Source organism: Octopus bimaculoides, chromosome 25 (assembly GCF_046866305.1).
Source record: "Octopus bimaculoides isolate indiv1 chromosome 25, ASM4686630v1, whole genome shotgun sequence".
NCBI lineage: Eukaryota > Metazoa > Mollusca > Cephalopoda > Octopoda > Octopodidae > Octopus > Octopus bimaculoides.
Window position 1 is genome coordinate 20,878,130 of NC_142952.1, and position 19,878 is coordinate 20,898,007.

The 19,878-nt window shown below is 39.0% G+C and overlaps 1 protein-coding gene across 3 annotated transcripts in view; it reads left to right on the top strand.

Moving 5' to 3' along the window:
* The window catches only part of LOC106876782 (sodium-dependent phosphate transporter 1-A), a 312,083-nt gene that overhangs the window by 239,990 nt on the left and 52,215 nt on the right, over positions 1-19,878 (top strand). For all 3 annotated transcript variants that reach the window (XM_089341906.1, XM_052976433.2, XM_052976432.2), the window contains 2 exons: positions 8,207-8,303; positions 14,169-14,288. In XM_089341906.1, the coding sequence (XP_089198032.1) occupies positions 8,207-8,303; positions 14,169-14,288 (217 nt within the window). The remainder of the gene's footprint in view (positions 1-8,206; positions 8,304-14,168; positions 14,289-19,878) is intronic.

Sequence of the window (19,878 nt, forward strand, 5' to 3'; positions counted from 1 at the left end):
GGGGGTGGGTGCGCTGAAAGTGTAGCTGCTAGAATAAGAATAGCCTGGGCAAAGTTTAGAGAGCTCTTACCCCTGCTGGCGACAAAGGGACTCTCACTCAGAGTAAAAGGCAGACTGTATGACGCATGCGTACGAACAGCCATGCTACATGGCAGTGAAACATGGGCTGTAACTGCTGAGGACATATGTAAGCTCGCAAGGAATGAAGCCAGTATGCTCCGTTGGATGTGTAATGTCAATGTGAATACCCGTCAGAGTGTAAGTATCTTGAGAGAAAAGCTGAACATTAGAAGCATCAGTTGTGGTGTGCAAGAGAGACGATTGCGCTGGTATGGACATGTGGTGAGAATGGATGAGGATAGCTGCGTGAAAAAGTGCCACACCCTAACAGTTGAGGGAACCCGTGGAAGAGGTAGGCCCAGGAAGACCTGGGCTGAGGTGGTGAGGCAAGACCTTCGTACATTGGGCCTCACCGAGGCGATGACTACTGACCGAGACCTTTGGAAATGTGCTGTGCGTGAGAAGACCCGGCAAGCCAAGTAAGATCGTTGCCAGTGCCCCTGGACTGGTTCTTGTGCGGGTGGCACATGAGATGCACCATTTTGAGCGTGGCCGTTGCCAGTACCGCCTGACTGGCTCCCGTAGGATTTTTGAGCGAGATCGTTGCCAGTGCCCCTGGACTGGCTTGTGCGGGTGGCACATAAAAGACACCATTTCGAGCGTGGCCGTTTTTGTGCGGGTGACACGTAAAAGCACCCACTACACTCTCTGAGTGGTTGGCGTTAGGAAGGGCATCCAGCTGTAGAAACTCTGCCAAATTAGACTGGAGCCTGGTGTTGCCATCCGGTTTCACCAGTCCTCAGTCAAATCGTCCAACCCATGCTAGCATGGAAAGCGGACGTTAAACGATGATGATGATGATGATGATATATCGTGAAGTATATTTGGTACCTAAATGTGGCTGACCCATATGGGACGAGGCTATTGCAGTTTATAACCCCAGGAAGACATCTTCTCCAGCTGGCTAATGACACACTGTCTGTGCCCTAACAGTATTTGCAAAGGGAAATCATCGTTCCCATCTCTAGCCTCATGTGATACACATGGACCCAGGTTTCTGGGTAGTGACTCATCTTCAGTACATGACAATCACCGGCTAGGGATGAGAAGTGATATCTCCAATGCAAATATATATGCTTTTCCAGTGACAAAAAGTTGCTTATCTTGAAAAAGAAGAAACAAGCAATAATAAATCTCTGAACGAGATATAAACAGTAGCAGCACGACATCGTGAAGTATATTTGCCACTTAAATGTGGCTGACCTATATGGGACGATGCTACTGTAGTTTATAGCCCGAAGAAGACACCTCTTTTATAAACTACAGTAGCATCATTCCATATGGGTCAGCCACATTTAAATGGCAAATATACTTCATGATGTCATGCTGCTAGTGCCTATATCTCGCTCAGAGTTTATTATTGCTTGTTTCTCCTTTTTCGAGATCAGCAACTTTTTGTCAATGGAAGAAGCATATATATTTGCATTGGCGATATCACTTCTCATCCTTAGCTGCAGATGTGAGTTTGTTTTGCTCCTTCGTTTTGCTCTAATGTTATACTTTAAAAGTTTTTTTGTTATATCATTATTGCGTTGAATTACCTTGGTCATTTTGGTAAGGGCAATTTTTGCCCTGCGGGGCAGAAAATACCATTATTGTTCAACTACAGATGTGATTTTTATAGGGTTAAAAAAAAAAAAAAATTATAGACTAATAATTTTTGTGAAAGACATTTTTGGCAAAAAATGGTTTTTGTTACTAGTAGGAATGTTTTGAAAATTTGGGCGTCCTTTTAAAGAAGCTTTTGTATTAATAATGGAATTTGACTTAGAGTCAATTCTCGATTTCCCAGAGATGGAAATGGCTACAGAAAATGTAAATCAAAGTACCAAACAGGTTCAGAAGGAAAAAAACTAGTTTTTCGGCTGCTGTTGGTGGCAACATGGTAAATTTGAGCATGTCCATGGTGGAACTGTTCGAGTATCGTAATATGATTAAGAAAACAAGGAATGACACCAAGTTACTCCCTCCCCAAGAAACACTACAAAATATAGCTGCCAAGACTGTGGTCTGTAAGACGTACAGTCTGAAAGAAAAGAGAAAATGTCGGTGAAAAGCAAACTAATTGAAACAGAATTAAATTTGGAACAGAATTAAATATATTGCACGAGGGATGAAAAGTGCTACAGTGGAGGCACAATTAGCTGACGAAAGTACAAATAAAGAACTGTCTACACTGACACTGAAAAATGAAGAGATAATTCTCCTGCTAACTTATTTAGGCAGGAGAATGGCAAAAATTAAAGTGGAGGAAATTCCAGCTGGGTTGGACGTTTTATGGATTGCAGCAGCCATTTTATATGACATGGAAGAGAAAATGTCCATTCTGCAAATGCAGAAAAAGTAGGCCAAAAATTGGAAAGGCCAGTAGCTTGAGATGGTGGTACATGTTAGCCCCAAAATTCTGGAAGGGCTTCCTGATAGAGTGTTCATAGGGGAGGGGCTGAGGGTGAGAGTGAGCATTGAGGGACGTAGGCTGCGCTGTTTTAAATGCAGTGAAAAAGGCTACATCCACTCAGGCTGTCAAGATCAAAAGGAGGGCCCTCCTCAACAAAAGTCCAAAGAAACAACAGAAAAAGAAAAACAAACAGAAAAACAACCAAAAAGTGCCCAAGGAAAACAAAACAAGGCAATAAACACCTTACACAGAAGAATAAACAGAATTCACCTCAGTGAAATCACAAAAAAGAAAAAAGGCCTCAGTCTCAGACTCTCCTCCCCGTACAAAAACACCAAAAGTAACCGCAGACACACAAGAAAAAAACTCCCCGCACCATCCCCCAGTTAAAACCCTTCCCCAAACCCCAACCCAAAGTACAATATAAAATAGTAGCTTTTAAAGAAAGTAACAAAGCATGTCACATTATACATGCACACCACAAAGCACAAGTGTACAAAGCAAATCAAGACTTGCCACCTCACATTCGGATGGCTAAAATGGAGGTGAGTTTATTTAATGAACTTTTGACATGAGCTCAGAAATGGCCAGCAGGAACTTCATCATGAGTCCAGCGGCTACACCAAAAAAGAAGGAGGCTGGCGGGGAAGCTGAATTCGTTCGGCCTCTCCCCAGAATCAAAATGTAAGTACCAATTTCTATGGAATTTAAGTTAGGGTGCATAAGTGTGTGTGGCCTGGGGTCGAAATGGAAGCAAACTTGTCTCCTGGGCGACCTTAGGTCACTAGAAATTGATATCTGTGTTGTGACTGAGTCCAAGCTGAGTGGGCCACAAGCATTCACGCTCCTTCTAAATGGCTGCAAGAAGTTTATTTCTCCTAGTCGACGGGGGTGGGGGGTGGTGGCATGGTGGGCGATTCAGGAAAAACTTGGACGTGCAAGTAAGTGCAGTCTTTCTAGACCCGGAAGGTAGGTTGGTCGTTCTGGATGTGACATACGCAAGTAAACAGTCCTTCAGGTTGGTAGCTGTCTATTCTCCAAATAAGTAGGCAGGCTGTTTTTTACCAGGACCTGGAGAGTTTCTTAGTGACATCTAAAAGTCTAATTGTATTAGGAGACTTTAACACTATTCTTGATGCATGGGTGGATAGTGTTGGCTCAGCTGATAGAAGGGGAAATCCTGACCTCAAAAGGCTACTAGAGAGCTATAATCTAGTAGACCAGTACAGACTGGATGAACCGCTCATTCTACAGTGGACATGGTCTAATAATGACAGCTCATACTGATCTTGTGTAGATAGGATTATTGTTAGCGATAGAGATAGGGATACTGTTAGTTGTCCATGCTGCTGTTGTGTCCCCTATACAAATCACAAGTTTGTGACATGTGCGGTGTACCTAGGTAAGTGTCATAGACAGGGACCTGGGTACTGGAAGATGAACAAGTCTATATTGACTTGTAAAACCTTCTGTGCTCTGGTTAAGGATTTAGTGCAGAGGGCATTAACAGGTGCCATTATAAAATAATAGGTGGTGGTTGCCCTCAAATGAGCCATTCATTCTGAGTCCATCAGATTTAGCAAGCAGTTAAGTCTAGATAAGACCAGAATAGAAGAGACGTTAACTAAGGAACTAGATGAGGCCATGGAGTCTGGTTCTACATCTAGAGTGTTGACTGCGAGAGAGGTTTTGTAACATCATCTCAAAGCCAAACATGAAGGATGCTGGGTCAGAACCAAACTTCGTGCAGTGGGAAGAGAAGGTATTAACGTTGCCGGTTGGGCACGTCATGTGGAGAGTCAGAGAGGCAGAGAAACCTCTATTAAGTCTTTAATAGATGAACAGGGGCGTTTGATAGACAGACAAGAGGAGATGTGAAAGTCTTCTCACCAGCATTTTGCTCGGTTGTTTGGGAAGAGTGACTAGCTGGACCGTGGGGAGCCCCTAAGGGACTTCCTCGCCACTGGGCTGCAACTCTCGGCATGAGAGGTGGAATTCTGTAAAGGGCTGGTTATGGCCACGGAGGTTGAAGATGTGCTGGCTGAGTGCACCAGGGCTGGATGGTCTACCCTATGAATTTTATTGTAGTATGCCGGACTTGTTAGGGCACTTGCTGGCCTGCTTCTACACGAACTGGCAGCAGAATGGGAAGATTCTCAGCTCTGTGAGTCAGGGAGTGGTGACACTGATCAGAAAAGACCCGAGCAAGGGGGATCACATCAGTAATTTTAGGCCCATAATTCTACTTAATGTAGGGTTAAAGATTTTGGCCAAGGTACTAGCTAAGAGGTTGGCACATGTCATGGAGAAACTTGTCAGGAAGGCGCAGACATGTGCCATCCCAAGCAGGTTGATCCAGGACAATCTCCATCTCCTGCACTACACCTTAGACAGGGTGGGTAAGTTATCCTGTAAAGGTGGGAGCACTGGTCCATTTAGACCAAAGTAAAGCTTTTGATAGGGTGCACCACCAGTACCTTGGTGGCAGTCTTTGAAGCGGCTGGGCTGGGCCCAGACTTCCATGGCTGGATCTTTGCCATTTGCAGTGGCATCGAATCTACAGTTCAGATAAACAGTTACTTGCCGGTGCCGTTTAAGATTGAGCACTCTATTCATCAGGGGTGCCCCCTCTCACTGCTTCTGTATGTACTGGTTCTGGAGCCATTGCTGTGGAGGTTGGAGAATTTGGGAGGCATCCCCAATGAACTGGGATGCGGTAAGTGTATTTCTGCTTACGTGGATGACGTCACCATCACCGTAACTGATGAAACTCAGCTACCTTGTGTAGAGGATGCAATCAAAGGTTACGAGGCGGTGGCAGGGGTGAAAATTAACAAGGACAAGTCCGTCGGCTTGTAGCTCTGTACCTGGAGTGGCAAGATGATAGATACTGTCCAATGTCGTGGGACATTCGAGAGAAGGTCCTGTTAAGTTACTTGGAGTCTGGTTTGGACTGAACTCCCAAACAGAAAAGAATTGGAGTGAGGTGGCAGAATGTAATAGATCTCGCTAGTGCAGACACCTGATTGGTAGTTTATCAGGTGGTTGCCTGGCTTCCTGAAGTTGATGTTGCAGATCAGAAGGTTATTTGCATCACAGAACTCCAGTAGCCTTGTTCCTTCTTCATTTTGGGAGCCAATTGCATGGTCCCTATGCACACCATGGAAAATATCAGGCTGCTGTCCGATATGCCCATTGAACTCCCCAGCCACGGAAAGGAGATCATTATCACTCGTCTTTGAGGTAGCCTGCAGAAGAATATGATAAAAATGCTCCTTCTGTTCATTTGGTAGGCTCACTTGAGGGGGATAAGCAGAGATAATTGTCACTGTACTATTCTGTAAGACTAGCATAAGCTTAAGCACTCTATCGTACACTCTGACTACCTCTATGACCTTATCCACCCATTTCTCAGCAAGGAGTATGCCCATGCCACCTACCCCATCACTGTTACCTTCCCAGAAGATTTTATACCTATATCTCTTGCTTGTGAGGAACCTGGCTGAAGCTCCTTTCCACCTTACCTCTTGGACATACATCAACATACATTAATACGTCTCTATTCAAGTATCTCAACAATCTCACTAGATCTACCTTTCAATGTGTCTACTTTGCTTGTGCCAATCCTGAAAACTGGGAAAGGGACGTAAGAGGGAACATGGGAAGGAGTGATGTTATTCAGCACCTGAAAAGAAGGTTTCCATGATTGTTTGATAACAGCATCACATCATTTGTTCTCACTCTAACCTACCATCATTCAAGTATGTTAAGAATTGTTGCCCCTATTGGGGCGTGAGTGCAATGTAGGCATTATAAATATAAGTGCTGCGAGTGTTGTAAGTATAATAGGATGATGATGATGATAACTCAAGACTCAAAGCAGAGACTGAAAGATTTTTTTTAATTGCGACACATGATCAAGGCCTCCCCACCAGAAACCATCAGAAACACATAATGAAGAAAAATACGACTAACTGCAGAATGTGTAGTAATAGAGAAGAAACAATAAATCATATTGTCTCTGGCTTCCCACTCTTGGCTAAGAAAGAATATATTCACAAACATGACAGGGTTGGGACCCATATATGCTGGAAGCTATACCAGCACAGTGGAATGACACCAGAAAAAAGATGGTGTATGCATACCCAGAAAAGGTCTTAGAAAATTACAAGGCAGCCATACTCTGGGATATGCTGCTAAAATACAGAGAGATCAAGGCTAATAGACAGGATATAGTTGTCAGAGATATCCAAGAAAAAGTTCCTTCTAATCAACATATCAATCTCAACAGGTAACAATGTCTCTAAAAGAAATGAAGAACCTCTCAGAATACAATGATATAGAAACAGAGATAATCTGAATGTGGAACCTAAAAACAGAAACACGACCTATAATAATAGGTGCATTAAGTATCATTAAAAACATACAGATAAATACACAACTAAAACACCAGAACTTGTGAATATATATAACATACAGAAAATAGCACTACTAGGCACTGTACACATCCTGCATAAAACACTTTCAATACAGTGAAAATGATAAACCAAAACACACCACAACACATACCCGTGGCACATAGAGCTGCACTCGGTAGTGCAGTGAAAGCACTAATGATAACAACAACGACAACAATAATAATAATATTGGCAACACAAGACCAAAGCTTTCTTACCAAAAATTACCAGGCTAACATTCTTCAAAACAGTTCTGACTCTAAGTGCAGATTCTGCAACACATTTGACAAAACAGTAGACCATTTCGTATCAAGATGTCCTGTACTGACACCAAACAACTACAAAATCACCACAATAGGGCAGGACAGTATTTACATTGGAAAATATGTAAACACTACAAAATTGGCATTTCTGCTTACTGGTATGAACATCATCTTGAGCCAGTTGTTGAAGATAAAAATGTCACTATCCTCTGAGATTTTCCAGTCAACACTGACAGAATGATTCAGATTAATTGACCAAATATAGTCGTTAAAGACAGGCAAGAAAATATTTGTAGACTAATAGATGTAAGTGTTTCCACTGATAAAAATACATCTGTAAAGGAATTTGACAAATTAAGTAAATATGAGGACCTGGAAATTGAAATACAAAAGATGTGATATCTTAACGTGAGAACTGTTCCTGTTAATGTAGGTGCCCTAGGTATAGTTTCAAGTTTTGGCACAAAGTCAGCAATTTTAGGGGAGGGGTAAGTCAATTACATTTACCATAGTGCTCAACTGGTACTTATTTTATCAACTGCAAAAAGATGAAATGCTAAGTATTTTGCCCAGTGTGCTAACGATTCTATCAACTCTACACACTGCTGCTGCTGCTACTACTACTACTACTACTAATAATAATAATATTTTCTATGATAAAAAGGGATGGCAGAAACATCGAGATAACATCCCAGGAGAACCATGTCTCAGAAATCCAAAAGATTGTACTGACAAGTACTGCTCACATCCTTAGAAAAACCCTAGCAATTTAAATGTGTTGTATTATATGAAGATATTTCACTCTAATGATAATAATATGATATATAATTATTAGTGGTAATGAATGGGGAAAAATTGCATCAGGTGTAGAAGTGTAACACCTATTTCTAATCATTGATGTAGAAACTCTGTGTGTGTATGTGTTTATATTTATGTTTGCATGTATATTTATTTACTTCATTTTGCAGGCAAATTCTTTGGAACCTGGTTTAAAGTTTCTTCCAATATTTTATGCCTCAACAATTGCTGTCAATCTTTTTTCTATCTTCTTTGAAGGATCTGAATGTAAGTCCTTAAAACCTTTATATTAGCTGTTTATATTTGTGTATATCTAAGATATGTAACTAGATACATTATGTATTTAGCCTAATGCTGTACTTGCTGAAGCTGAAACAAGTAAAAGACAAACGATAAAAAATTGTAATGATAAGATATTTCTGTATGTGTGTCACCAGTGTGATTTGGTTGAGTTGATGTCAGTGGAAGAAACACAAATTCCATTGAGATCTTAATACAAAAGTATCTATTTTTAATTGCTTACACCTTAACATTGTCACTACTAAAAACAATAGAACAAGTATTTACACAGCAATAACAGTTTGTCAGTGAGATAGGGAGACAAATGGTTTGTCTAGTAGCATGACAGTATAGTCTACTGGAATGATTTGGTTGATTCTTGCAGCTTGGTAGTGCTGTTACTGTCATTGTTAACCAATTCTTGACTGCTATGGATACTGCTTTTCTCTACCCTTTTCTACCCTGCTCTTCTGTGCTCTGTTCATTAGCAGCAAGAGAAAGTTCTATTTGTAGTGTGTCTGTTCAAGAAAAAGAGACATGAAAAAAACAACTTGCTAATAAGATCCTGTTTATCAATGTACCAGTTGAACACTGGAGGTCAATGTAATCAACTTTGAAACTAATATTAACATTCAGTACTTGGCTAGTGCTGATTCTATTAACCTCTGCAGGATTTTATCAACCCAGAACATAGATGATACTGACAATATAATTTCTAACTGAGACACAAGGCTAGAAATATGGTTAGTTATATTAACCTCCTGTATTTGACTGCCACTAATTTTATCAACACTTGAAAATGTCCATAAGATTTACATTCATTCTCAACATACATAAAATAGTGTTACTAGGCACTGCACCTCTGTTATGTAGACTACTAACAGGCAATACACATATGCATAATAATGCAGAAAATAAGCATTAGTAGGCACTGTACTTAGTATTAGGAAGGGCCCACAACCATAGAAACACTGCCAAAATGGAACATAGTGGGATATGATCCTGTGACCTGTCAGACAGCAACTCTAAATAGGAACTGTCCCAGACCATGATGATCCATCCTATTCATCAACATCATCATCATTTATTGTCTACTTTCCAATGCTTGTGTGGGTCAACTGGAATTTGTTGAGAGAAATTTTCCACTGCTGGGTACTTTGCTTGTTTTCTTATTAACTTTGATCATTTCCAGCATGATTTCTAAGATATACATGACTCGTTTTGAAAAGAAATTGAATCCCTTGGTACACTTCTCAAACTGTGATTGATAATATTAATTTCAAATTTTGGCAGAAAGCCAGCAATTTCTGGAGGAGTAGTAAGTCAATTGTATCAACCCCAGTGCTCAATCGATACTTATTTTATTGACTCCCAAAGGATAAAAGGCAAAGTCAACTTTGGCAGAATTTGAACACAGAATGTAAAGATGGACAAAATATCACTGAGCATTTTGCCCGACACGCTAACAATTTTGCCACTTCGCTGCCTTAACAATAATAATAATAATAATAACAAAAATAATTATAATAATAATCCTTTTTACTATAGGCAGAAGACCTGAAATTTTTGGTGAGGGGGCTAGTTGATTACATCAACCCCATTACTCAACTGGTGCCTATTTCATCGACCCCATAAAGGATGAAAGGCAAAGTTGACCTTCAATTATAATACTCTTTACTCTTTTACTTGTTTCAGTCATTTGACTGCGGCCATGCTGGAACACTGCCTTTAGTCGAGCAAATCGACCCTGGGACTTATTCTTTGTAAGCCTAGTACTTATTCTATCGGTCTCTTTTGCCGAACCGCTAAGTGATGGGGACAGAAACACACCAGCATCGGTTGTCAAGCAATGCTAGGGGGACAAACACACACACACACACACACATATATATATATATATATACATATATACGACGGGCTTCTCTCAGTTTCTGTCTACCAAATCCACCCACAAGGCTTTGGTCGGCCCGAGGCTATAGTAGAAGACACTTGCCCAAGATGCCACACAGTAGGACTGAACCCAGAACCATGTGGTTGGTAAGCAAGCTACTTACCACACAGCTACTCCTGTACCTAGTTTAATAATAATAATAGTGGTCTCAAATTTCGGCATGACGCTAGCAATTTTATGGGAAGGGGACACCTGTATTTTATGGTCTCCCTAAGAACACCTGTATTGTATGGTCTCCCTAAAATGCACAAAAAGTTCAAAAGATTTCCTCTAATGAGCTCAATTTGCAGTGGATATGAATGTTGTACAGCCAAGATTTCACAATGGCTGGATGGCTTTCTACTCCCTGTTGCAAAAAGATCAAGTTTCTATATTTGGGATACTTTTGGTTTTGTGTCTAATATCAACAATTTTTTTAAGCACCGAGGCTGTGTTTGGAACTGTTTTTGGTAACCATGGATGTTTCTTCCTTAAACGCCAATATTGACCACGATGAAGGGGTAGAAGCATGCATGGATGCCTTCAAAAAACGGTCAAACAGAAGTATTCCATCAAATTTTCTCTGTAGATTATTGAGGTTTGTGTTACAAAGTAACACATTGAAGTTTGGACAAAGATTTTACCACCAGAAGAGGGGTTGCACCATGGGTACCCCCATGGCAGTTAATTTCGCTAATCTCTTCATGATGAAATTCGAGATACAGTTACTGAAGACATTCAAATCCCTACATGGTCATGAACCAATACTCTGGTTACGGTTGATGTCTTTTTTGTTTGGGAAGGAATGCAGGATAGTTTAATTGATTTCTGTAACTGTTACACTAAGAACTATGGGTTTAAGTCCAACATAAAATATATGTCTAGTTTTTCAAAAACTAGCGCTGAATTTTTGGACACAAAAGATAGTTTTTTGGAGGCAGAATAGTGACAGAATTATTTTGCAAGCCCACATCATCCACATCATATTCGGTCAAATCTGAAATCCCAATTTTTGAGGATGAGATGGATTTGTACTGACATAGGAGATTACTGGAAACATGCAAGTGCTTTTGTACATCATTATGTCAAACGCTGTTACAGTGAATCATGATTAAAGGAAATAGCAAATGAAATAGCTAAGATTAGCAAAGATAGTCAAACCTTCACGTTTTAGTGAACACAATACAATAGATAACAAAGTTCCTTCAGTGATTAACTGGCACCGAAATTTCACTGGCATTTCAAAAGTGTTGCATGCAAGTTACTAGCATCTGGAGAAAAATATCCTCATTTCAAACAGATATTTCCTCAGCTGCCTATTGTAGCCTTTAGATGGAATAAGAATATAAGAGAATTACTGACCTCTATTTCTGACTCCAAGAAAACGAACATTGGAGTATCTGCAGGCTGTACCTTGAAAAACAGCTGCAAAAAAGGTAAGCCCTGTTCATTGTGCAACAACATGAGTCAAGTGAATTCCATCAAGAATCATAACATTTCTGTTATAGTTTATACAGAAGGTGGGACATGTAGAGATTCCCATTTGGTGTACATGGCAGAATACACAAAACATAACTTGATTTATAGTCTGATAGCTCTGCGTTGGCACAACTTGAAAAAATATGGAAAAAGTGAAAGGGATACAGTGAACTTGCCGTGAGGAGTGGAATATCCAACGTTTTGGATTCAATCCTTCATCAGGGGGCAGAGAAAAAGAGAAGAAAAAGAGACAAAAAGTCAGAGTTTACATCCTCTCAGTTTGAAAAACTGGCTTCAACTGATAATGGATGCAGAATAACATGGGCTGCTAACGTGAAACAGAAATTATAGGAGAGGGTGTGTACAAAGGAGAAAAACAAGAGTGATGGAGAGAGTAGAGGTAAGTAAGTACGGGAATGTTACAGAGAGAGTGCGGAAGGAGGATTATGCTGAGATCCCCTTCAGTCATGACTGACCATGGGATTGCACCTAGAAAGTTACTCTCCCGGGCACAAGTCTGGACAAGGTTGTTTATGGAAGACCAGCAGTCGCCCATGCATACCGGCCTCCCCTCTCTATGCCACCAGTGTTATCCAAGGGAAAGTCAAAAGCCAATACAGCTCGGCACCAGTGATGTCGCAACTCATTTTCACAGCTGAGTGAACTGGAGCAACGTGAAATAAAGTGTCTTGCTCAAGAACACAACATGCAACCCAGTCTGGGATTCGAACTCACAACCTCACGATCATAAGCTCAATGCTCTAACCACTGAGCCATGCACCTTCACGGAAGGAGGATTAAAAAGGGTAAAAAAGAATTAAGAGAAGGTGAAAGGAAAAACGTTCATTCATACTTGTTGGGGACATAGTGCCAAGATCAAATATGAGACATTGCTCCTTTCGTTTCCTAGAGAAGGTGGGGATCGTGGTGCAAGGCCATACCATACACTGATAAATCTGCAACGGAATGATTCACAGTGTTGAAGTGGGTGATGACGGGTTGGCTTGGCATACGAAGGATTGAATCCAAAACGTTGGATATTCTACTCCTTATGGCAAGTTCACTGTATCCCTTTCACTTTTTTCCATACAACTTGATTTATGTTGGTTATACAACAGAACAATTAAACAAAAGATTTAATGGGCACAGATATGACATCAGGCACAATAACAGTAGTTCAACAGAACTTGCTGAATATTTTACTTCAAACAGCGGCAATTTTGAAAAAAGCATGAAAGTGCATATTCTCAGAAAATATTCTGAATCTACTTCACTTTCACTTCTCATAATGCAAGAGAAGAAATATGTTTGCAGGTTATTAACAGCATGTCCTGGAGGAATGAATAAAATGGTACGAGAACATCATCAAATTTATACAAAACTGTCTGATTAAATATTCTTTTTCCTTTTCTTTTTCTTTCCACTTTTTTTCTGCCTTTTTCTTTTCACCTGTTATAAAATTGAAACTTAAAGACTGATGATGTCTTTCCATCAACGTGTGGATGCTGGTTGCTCTCGTTCATATTTTTAAATTTAAATTTCTATAATTTTGAATTTTGATCACTTCTTATTTTGAACTCGACAAAGACAGGCTTACTGTCAAAATATCGTTCAACCAATAAAATATCTTTTGCATTTGCATCGTGCTCTTCATCTTGTCGGTTTACCCTTGTGAAGAGTTACGTCAATCTTTTTAAAATAATAATGATAATAATAATAATAATAATGGTTTCAAAATTTGGCACAAGGCCAGCAATTTCAGGAGAGGGCTAAGTTGATTACATCGACTCTAGTGCTTAACTGGTGTTTATTTTATTGACCCCAAAAGGTTGAAAGGCAAAGTCAACCTTGGCAGAATTTGAACTCAGAATGTAAAGACAGACAAAATGTTGCTAAGCATTTTCCTGACAAGTTAATGATTCAGCCAGCTCACTGCCTTAATAATAATAATAATGATTATTATTATTTAAAATTTTTGCCACAAGGGCAGATTGGGGGATATGGGGATGAGTCGATTATATTGACCCCAGTGTTCAGCTGGTACTTATTTTATTGACCCCAAATGGATGAAAGGCAAAGTTGACCTTGGCAGAATTTGAACTCAGAACATAGTGATCAGCTAGTGCTTAACTGGTACTTAATCTTTCGACAAAAGGATGAAAGGCAAAATCAACCTTGGCAGAATTTGAACTCAGAATGTAGCAATGGGTGAAATACTGCTAAGCATTTTGCCTAGTATGCTAATGATTCTGCCAGCTCACCGCCTTAATAATGATGATCCTTTCTACTATAAGCACAAGACCTGAAATTTTGGGGAAGGGGACCAGTCGATTATATTGACCCCTCCCTTCAGTGTTTCACTGGTACTTATTTTATCGACCCTGGAATAATAATAATAATAATAATAATAATAATAATAATAATAATAATACACTATTTTTCAGTGCTTGGATTTGACAAAATCCCTCTCTATGGTGTCTTCATCATTACATTTGGTGTTGGAATTTTGGTTGCCCTGGGAGTCTATTTCCTGTTGGTACCATATATGAGAAAGAAAATTATTGGTAAGTTTATTGTTTTTTGTATTTTTTCTAAGTTACCTTCTTTTTGTTACAATTACGCATATTTACACGCTCACACACACATGCACTTATATTAACATAAATGCACTTGTATTTAAACACACGCAAATGCACTTATATTGGCATAAATACACTATTATATTTACACAATGTACATACACTGACATAAATATACTTTTATATGTTCTCATACACACATACACACACACTGGCATAAACACACTTTCATATTTACACACACACATACATATACTCTGATAACTATGGATGCTATATAGACAAGGCTAGACCTTTAAATCATTCTATTAGTACATTCCTTCTCTTCTGTACGGTTTCTCTCTGACCAATATCATTGACACACCTTTGGTCAACCCAAGACTGGTAAAATACCTGCCCAAGATGTGCAATGGGATCAAACCTATGAGCTTATAATTGCAAAGCAAATTTCTTAATCATTTGGCCATGCCTGAATCCACACCATATTCAGACACAAACATTCCTACTCCTCCTCCTCCTCCTCATCATCATCATCATCATCATCATCATCTTCATCATAATCATCGCTGCTGCCACCATGACCATTCATCAGTATCCTCTTTCTCTTCATCATCATCATTTAACACCCAGTTTTCCATGCTTGTATGGGTGAGGAGGATATGTTGAAGCAGATTTTTCTACAACTGGATGCCCGTCCTGTCACCAACCTTCACCAGACAAAGTAATATTTCCCCATGAAGGACAGGAAATGAATGACATCACTTGTATTAAGGTGATGCTCATTTACAATTAGCACATGATGTCTAGACAAGTACATGCAAACATGCACACAACAGGCTTCTTTGAGTTTCAGCCTACCGAATCCACTGACAAAGCTTTGGTTGGCCAGCGGCTATAGTAGAAGACACTTGCCCAAGGTGGTGCACAGTGAAACTGAACCCAAGACCACATGGTTGGGAAGCAAGCTTCTTAATGATAAAGTCACAAGTGTACCTTGCTAGGGTGAATGTATTTCATATGAAACTTGTTAAAAAACATATTAGCAACAGAGGTAGTATTAATACCTAGCAATAATGTTTATTTCCAGTTCAACATGAATGTTCTGTTAGAACAAACTATACTGCAGTAGATACCATGAGAGAAAAGAAGGTCAAAATCACCTGATTTGGTGGTCTTGGCACTGGAGGTGGCGAGGATTTATGTCCCTGCTAGTGATATACACAAGTGCTTTTTGCAGCGAAAAAGCCAATATGAGAATTTCTCTCATGGTAACTACTGCAATATAGCTTGTTCTAACAGAATGCCCACATTTAAGTGGGGATTAATATGAAACATCAAAAATCTAATTAGAAATACTTGTGAAATGAGAGAAAGACAACCTTAAATCAATGAGCTATAGATAATAAATCACTTTTGACATTTTGAAGTAAATAAAGCTATCAATAATAGCATGTGGAATATTGGGTTAAAATCCCTCTTGAATGGAAAAAGTTGGAGGGCTGCTTTGACTTTTTCTATCCGAGATTTTCTTTAACCCAATATTCTGCATGCTGTCATTTCTAGCTTCCACCATTAAAAATTATTTATTTCATATCTCTCACAGTTTGTAGGTCCTTAAGATGTAAGCATGATGAATAATTTTTCTATCATTTCAGAGAATAAAGGAGATCACTCTAGACATAGCCTTCCTCAAGTTGGGGAGGAGCTATATAACAACTAAGATGATGATAATAATAGTAATAATAAAAATAATAATAATATTTGTCTATCATTGTCAATGATGACCAAGGACATTACATAGGAGGAGAAGATGGGTCATGGTGCATTTAGCTTTTGCCAATCAGGCCGATGAGTGCTTGGAATGTTCTGCTGCAGGTTGTACACTGGTTGTCTGCTAGGAATGAAGGCAAACAGTTGGCTCTGGAATTGCACGGAGCCAACTGAGCAACAACTAAGATAATGTAAAATAAACAAATGTTTTGTTGAGAAATACTATGAAACACCTTGAGTGGATTTGAACCTCAAGTTCCATGAGCAAGAAGATAGCTTATAACAATTAAAATGAGCACTCAGACAGCACAAACCCCTGCCAAGGCAACACCAATGTCCTTTCAACAATTAGCCAGAGATGTTTTTAAAATGAGAATATCTGAAATAAACTCAACTGCTCTCACAAACAAGAATACTAAAAATGAACCCAATGGCGATCAAAAATTAATTTTAAAAAAACCAGAAAAATAATCCAGAATCCTTGTCAGGTACCTGATCGATCCCAATGGTAGTCGTGGAATGTGAAGGTGGGTGTGCAGGCCGTGTTTGTAATGCTGTGTGTGAGTCATCTGCAGTGGGAACAGGGACAGTTTTCTCTACAAAGGCTTTTTTTAGTCTATCCATTAAGGTCTATAGTGAAAAATTTATCTGTGCATGAAAGAAAACAGAAAGGACCTGCATATGATGCTGTTAACAGAGGTTTAACAACATCATTGTGCACAAAAACATGAGGCCAAGAAGTAAAGCTTCCTTCAAGTCAGAGCTAGAAATGCAATTGTCAAGTAGGTCAGAGGTTTTAAACAGGAGTGATATATTCAAAATTGGTAAAACTAAAAATTGTTGAGGATAAATTAAATTTATTATTGTTACTGAATATGTTAGTGAATATGTTAACTTCTGAACGGTTTTCCTGCTGTTTGGTTATGTAGTTATCTACATCAGACATGGCTGTGTGGTTTAGAAGTTTATTTTGCATCGACATAGTTTTGGGTTCAGTCCTTTGGCATGGCACCTTGGGCAAGTGTCATCTACTGTAGCTCCTAGGCCAACCAATGCCATGTGAGTTAATTTGGTTGATGGAAACTGTGTGGATGTCAGTTATATATATATATATATATATATATATATATATATGCACCATGTACAACAAGATCTGGAACAATCATTTGCATTTTTATTCCTAACCCATTCTAGGCAAGTTCAGATGCAAAATATGCTGGTTGCTGCTGTGTATGTCACAGGAGAATAACTTCTCCTTTTTACAATGACTGTGTACTCAACTCACTCGGCTCATTGGAACACCAATGTTTTGACCCAGTGTGTTGTTGCCACTCCATCGGTTACGATAACAAGGGTTCCAGTTGATCCGATCAACAGAACAGCTTGCTTGTGAAATTAATGTGCAAGTGGCTGAGCACTCCACAGACATGTGTACCCTTAACGTGGTTCTCAGGGAGATTCAGTGTGACACAGAGTGTGACAAGGCTGACCCTTTGAATTACAGGCACAACAGAAACAGGAAGTAAGAGTGAGAGAAAGTTGTGGTGAAAGAGTACAGCAGGGTTCAAAACCATCCCCTGCCGGAGCCTCATAGAGCTTTAGGTGTTTGCGCTCAATAAACACTCACAACACCCGGTTTGGGAATCGAAACTGCGATCCTACAACCGCGAGTCTGCTGCCCTAACCACTAGGCCATTGCGCCTCCACTTTGACCTAGTACACTATGTGAAATGGTTGGTATCAAGAAGCACCTGTAGTTGTAGAAACAATGCAACCCTCTGGCTCTTCATTTCATGTCAAATCTTTCAACCCATGTAAACATGGAAAAACAAAAAGATTGTTAAATGGAGATGATGATGATGATATACATATGAAAATCAAGGTGTCACATAAAAAACATTGGTGGGATTGCTGGTGCCTTGTAAAAAGCACCCAGTACACTCTGTGGGGTGGTCAGCATTAGGAAGGGAATGCAGCCATATAAATCAAGCTGAAACAGACTATGGAACCTGGTGCAGCCCCTGACTTTACCAGTTCCTGTCAAGCCATCTAATCCATGCCAGCATGGAAAATGGACGTTAAATGTTGATGATGATGGTGATGATGATGAAGTTCACTGAAGTTAAAATACATATCAGATCTGGTCTCTACAAAAATAGATGAACAAGAGGTGTTTTCCTCCTAATAAAGTCCTAATCAGGTCAGTTTCTTAAGTGTTGACCAGAAAATAGATACAGACCAGCTGCTATCAGCTCATTGAAACAACTTATCAGCTAACTGAAACTACTACCTGTCCCCCTCCCACCACCACCATTACCTGCTCTACATACTTTCCTTATCCCTCTTTGAATTGGGAAGGACAGCTGGGCTTCATGATTGCAAGCAATTCAATAGGTATTCACACTGGTTACTCCCTCCTTTTTTGGTGTGTGTGTCTATGTGAGAGAGTCTTTATTCTTGTAAATGTATACATTCACATTCATATGCACAGACTTCCATATATGTCCATGCACATCCACTTAGGTTCCAACAGATGTACTCATGCTTACACATGTGTATACTGATTTACACATACACATGGTATGTATATATGTGTGTATATGCAAACATACATATACATTCATATGTACTTATTCTATGTGCATTCTCATTCAAACACATTTTTACACATGCATACATTTCTTCTGTTATATTTGATTGAAATGTTTAAATGAACCAGGTTTTGATGTTTTGCTATTAATGTTTGTTTTGATTATGTTTATTAAATATAACATTTTTTAGCATGTTTTAATTAGGACTAAAACAAAAACAAAGTTTGTTTTACACTTTATTATACCATGCATTTTTTTGTCCTGCAAGCATGCATAGTTTTTTGCATTCTGATTTATTAATTCATATATCTTCTTTTTTTTCTTTCTGTTTATTGACATGTCTTCCTATTTATCTGCTTATCCATTTATCTATTTATTTATCTGTCTGTCTGGTTGGCAATTTATAAATTTCTTTGTCCCAGCTATTTATCTAGTTGTCTATCTGTATATTTATTTGACTGTCTGTCAATCTATATATCTAACTAGCTATCCATCTGTTCATCTTTTTTTCTATCCATTTATCTATTTATCCATCTCTCTCTCATATGTATATATAATGTGTACATGTGAATGTATTTTTTCCTCAAATTTTTCTTTTCTGATTTAAAAAGAATTTTTTATTGGAATACTGCTTTTTCTTTATGTTAACTATTCAAACATACATATATATCGTCATTGTCATCATCATCATCATCATCATCATTTAACATCCATTTTCCATGCTGGCATGGGTTGAACAGTTCGACAGGAGGTGGCAAGGCCTGGTTCCATTGACTATATATATAGACTATTTTCCTTAGTCATTTGCAAAGTGATTGCTATAAACTTTAAGCTTATAAAAAATGCCATTATTATTATTTACATATATGTATGTATGTAGTTTTGGTTAGACACATTTTTCCTCATTTCAGTGAGAAGTATCTATCAAGCAGAGTTTCTGCATTAAAAGTTGTCATGTCATTATCTCCTCAACATCCTCATCCTTATTATCATTGATTTAGCAGCTGTCTCCCATGCTGGGTTTGACATTATTTCAGTCATGAAATTTCACATCTTTAAGATTTGACCTCATCGTTTCTTCCTGTCTCTTTTTAGGTCTTCTCCATTACAAGTTACTTCCATTGTTAACACAGTACTTTTTACTTTTTCTGTGTAGTAGGTATCATCCATTCACACTACATGTGCATACCATTGCAGTCATCATTCTTTCATTG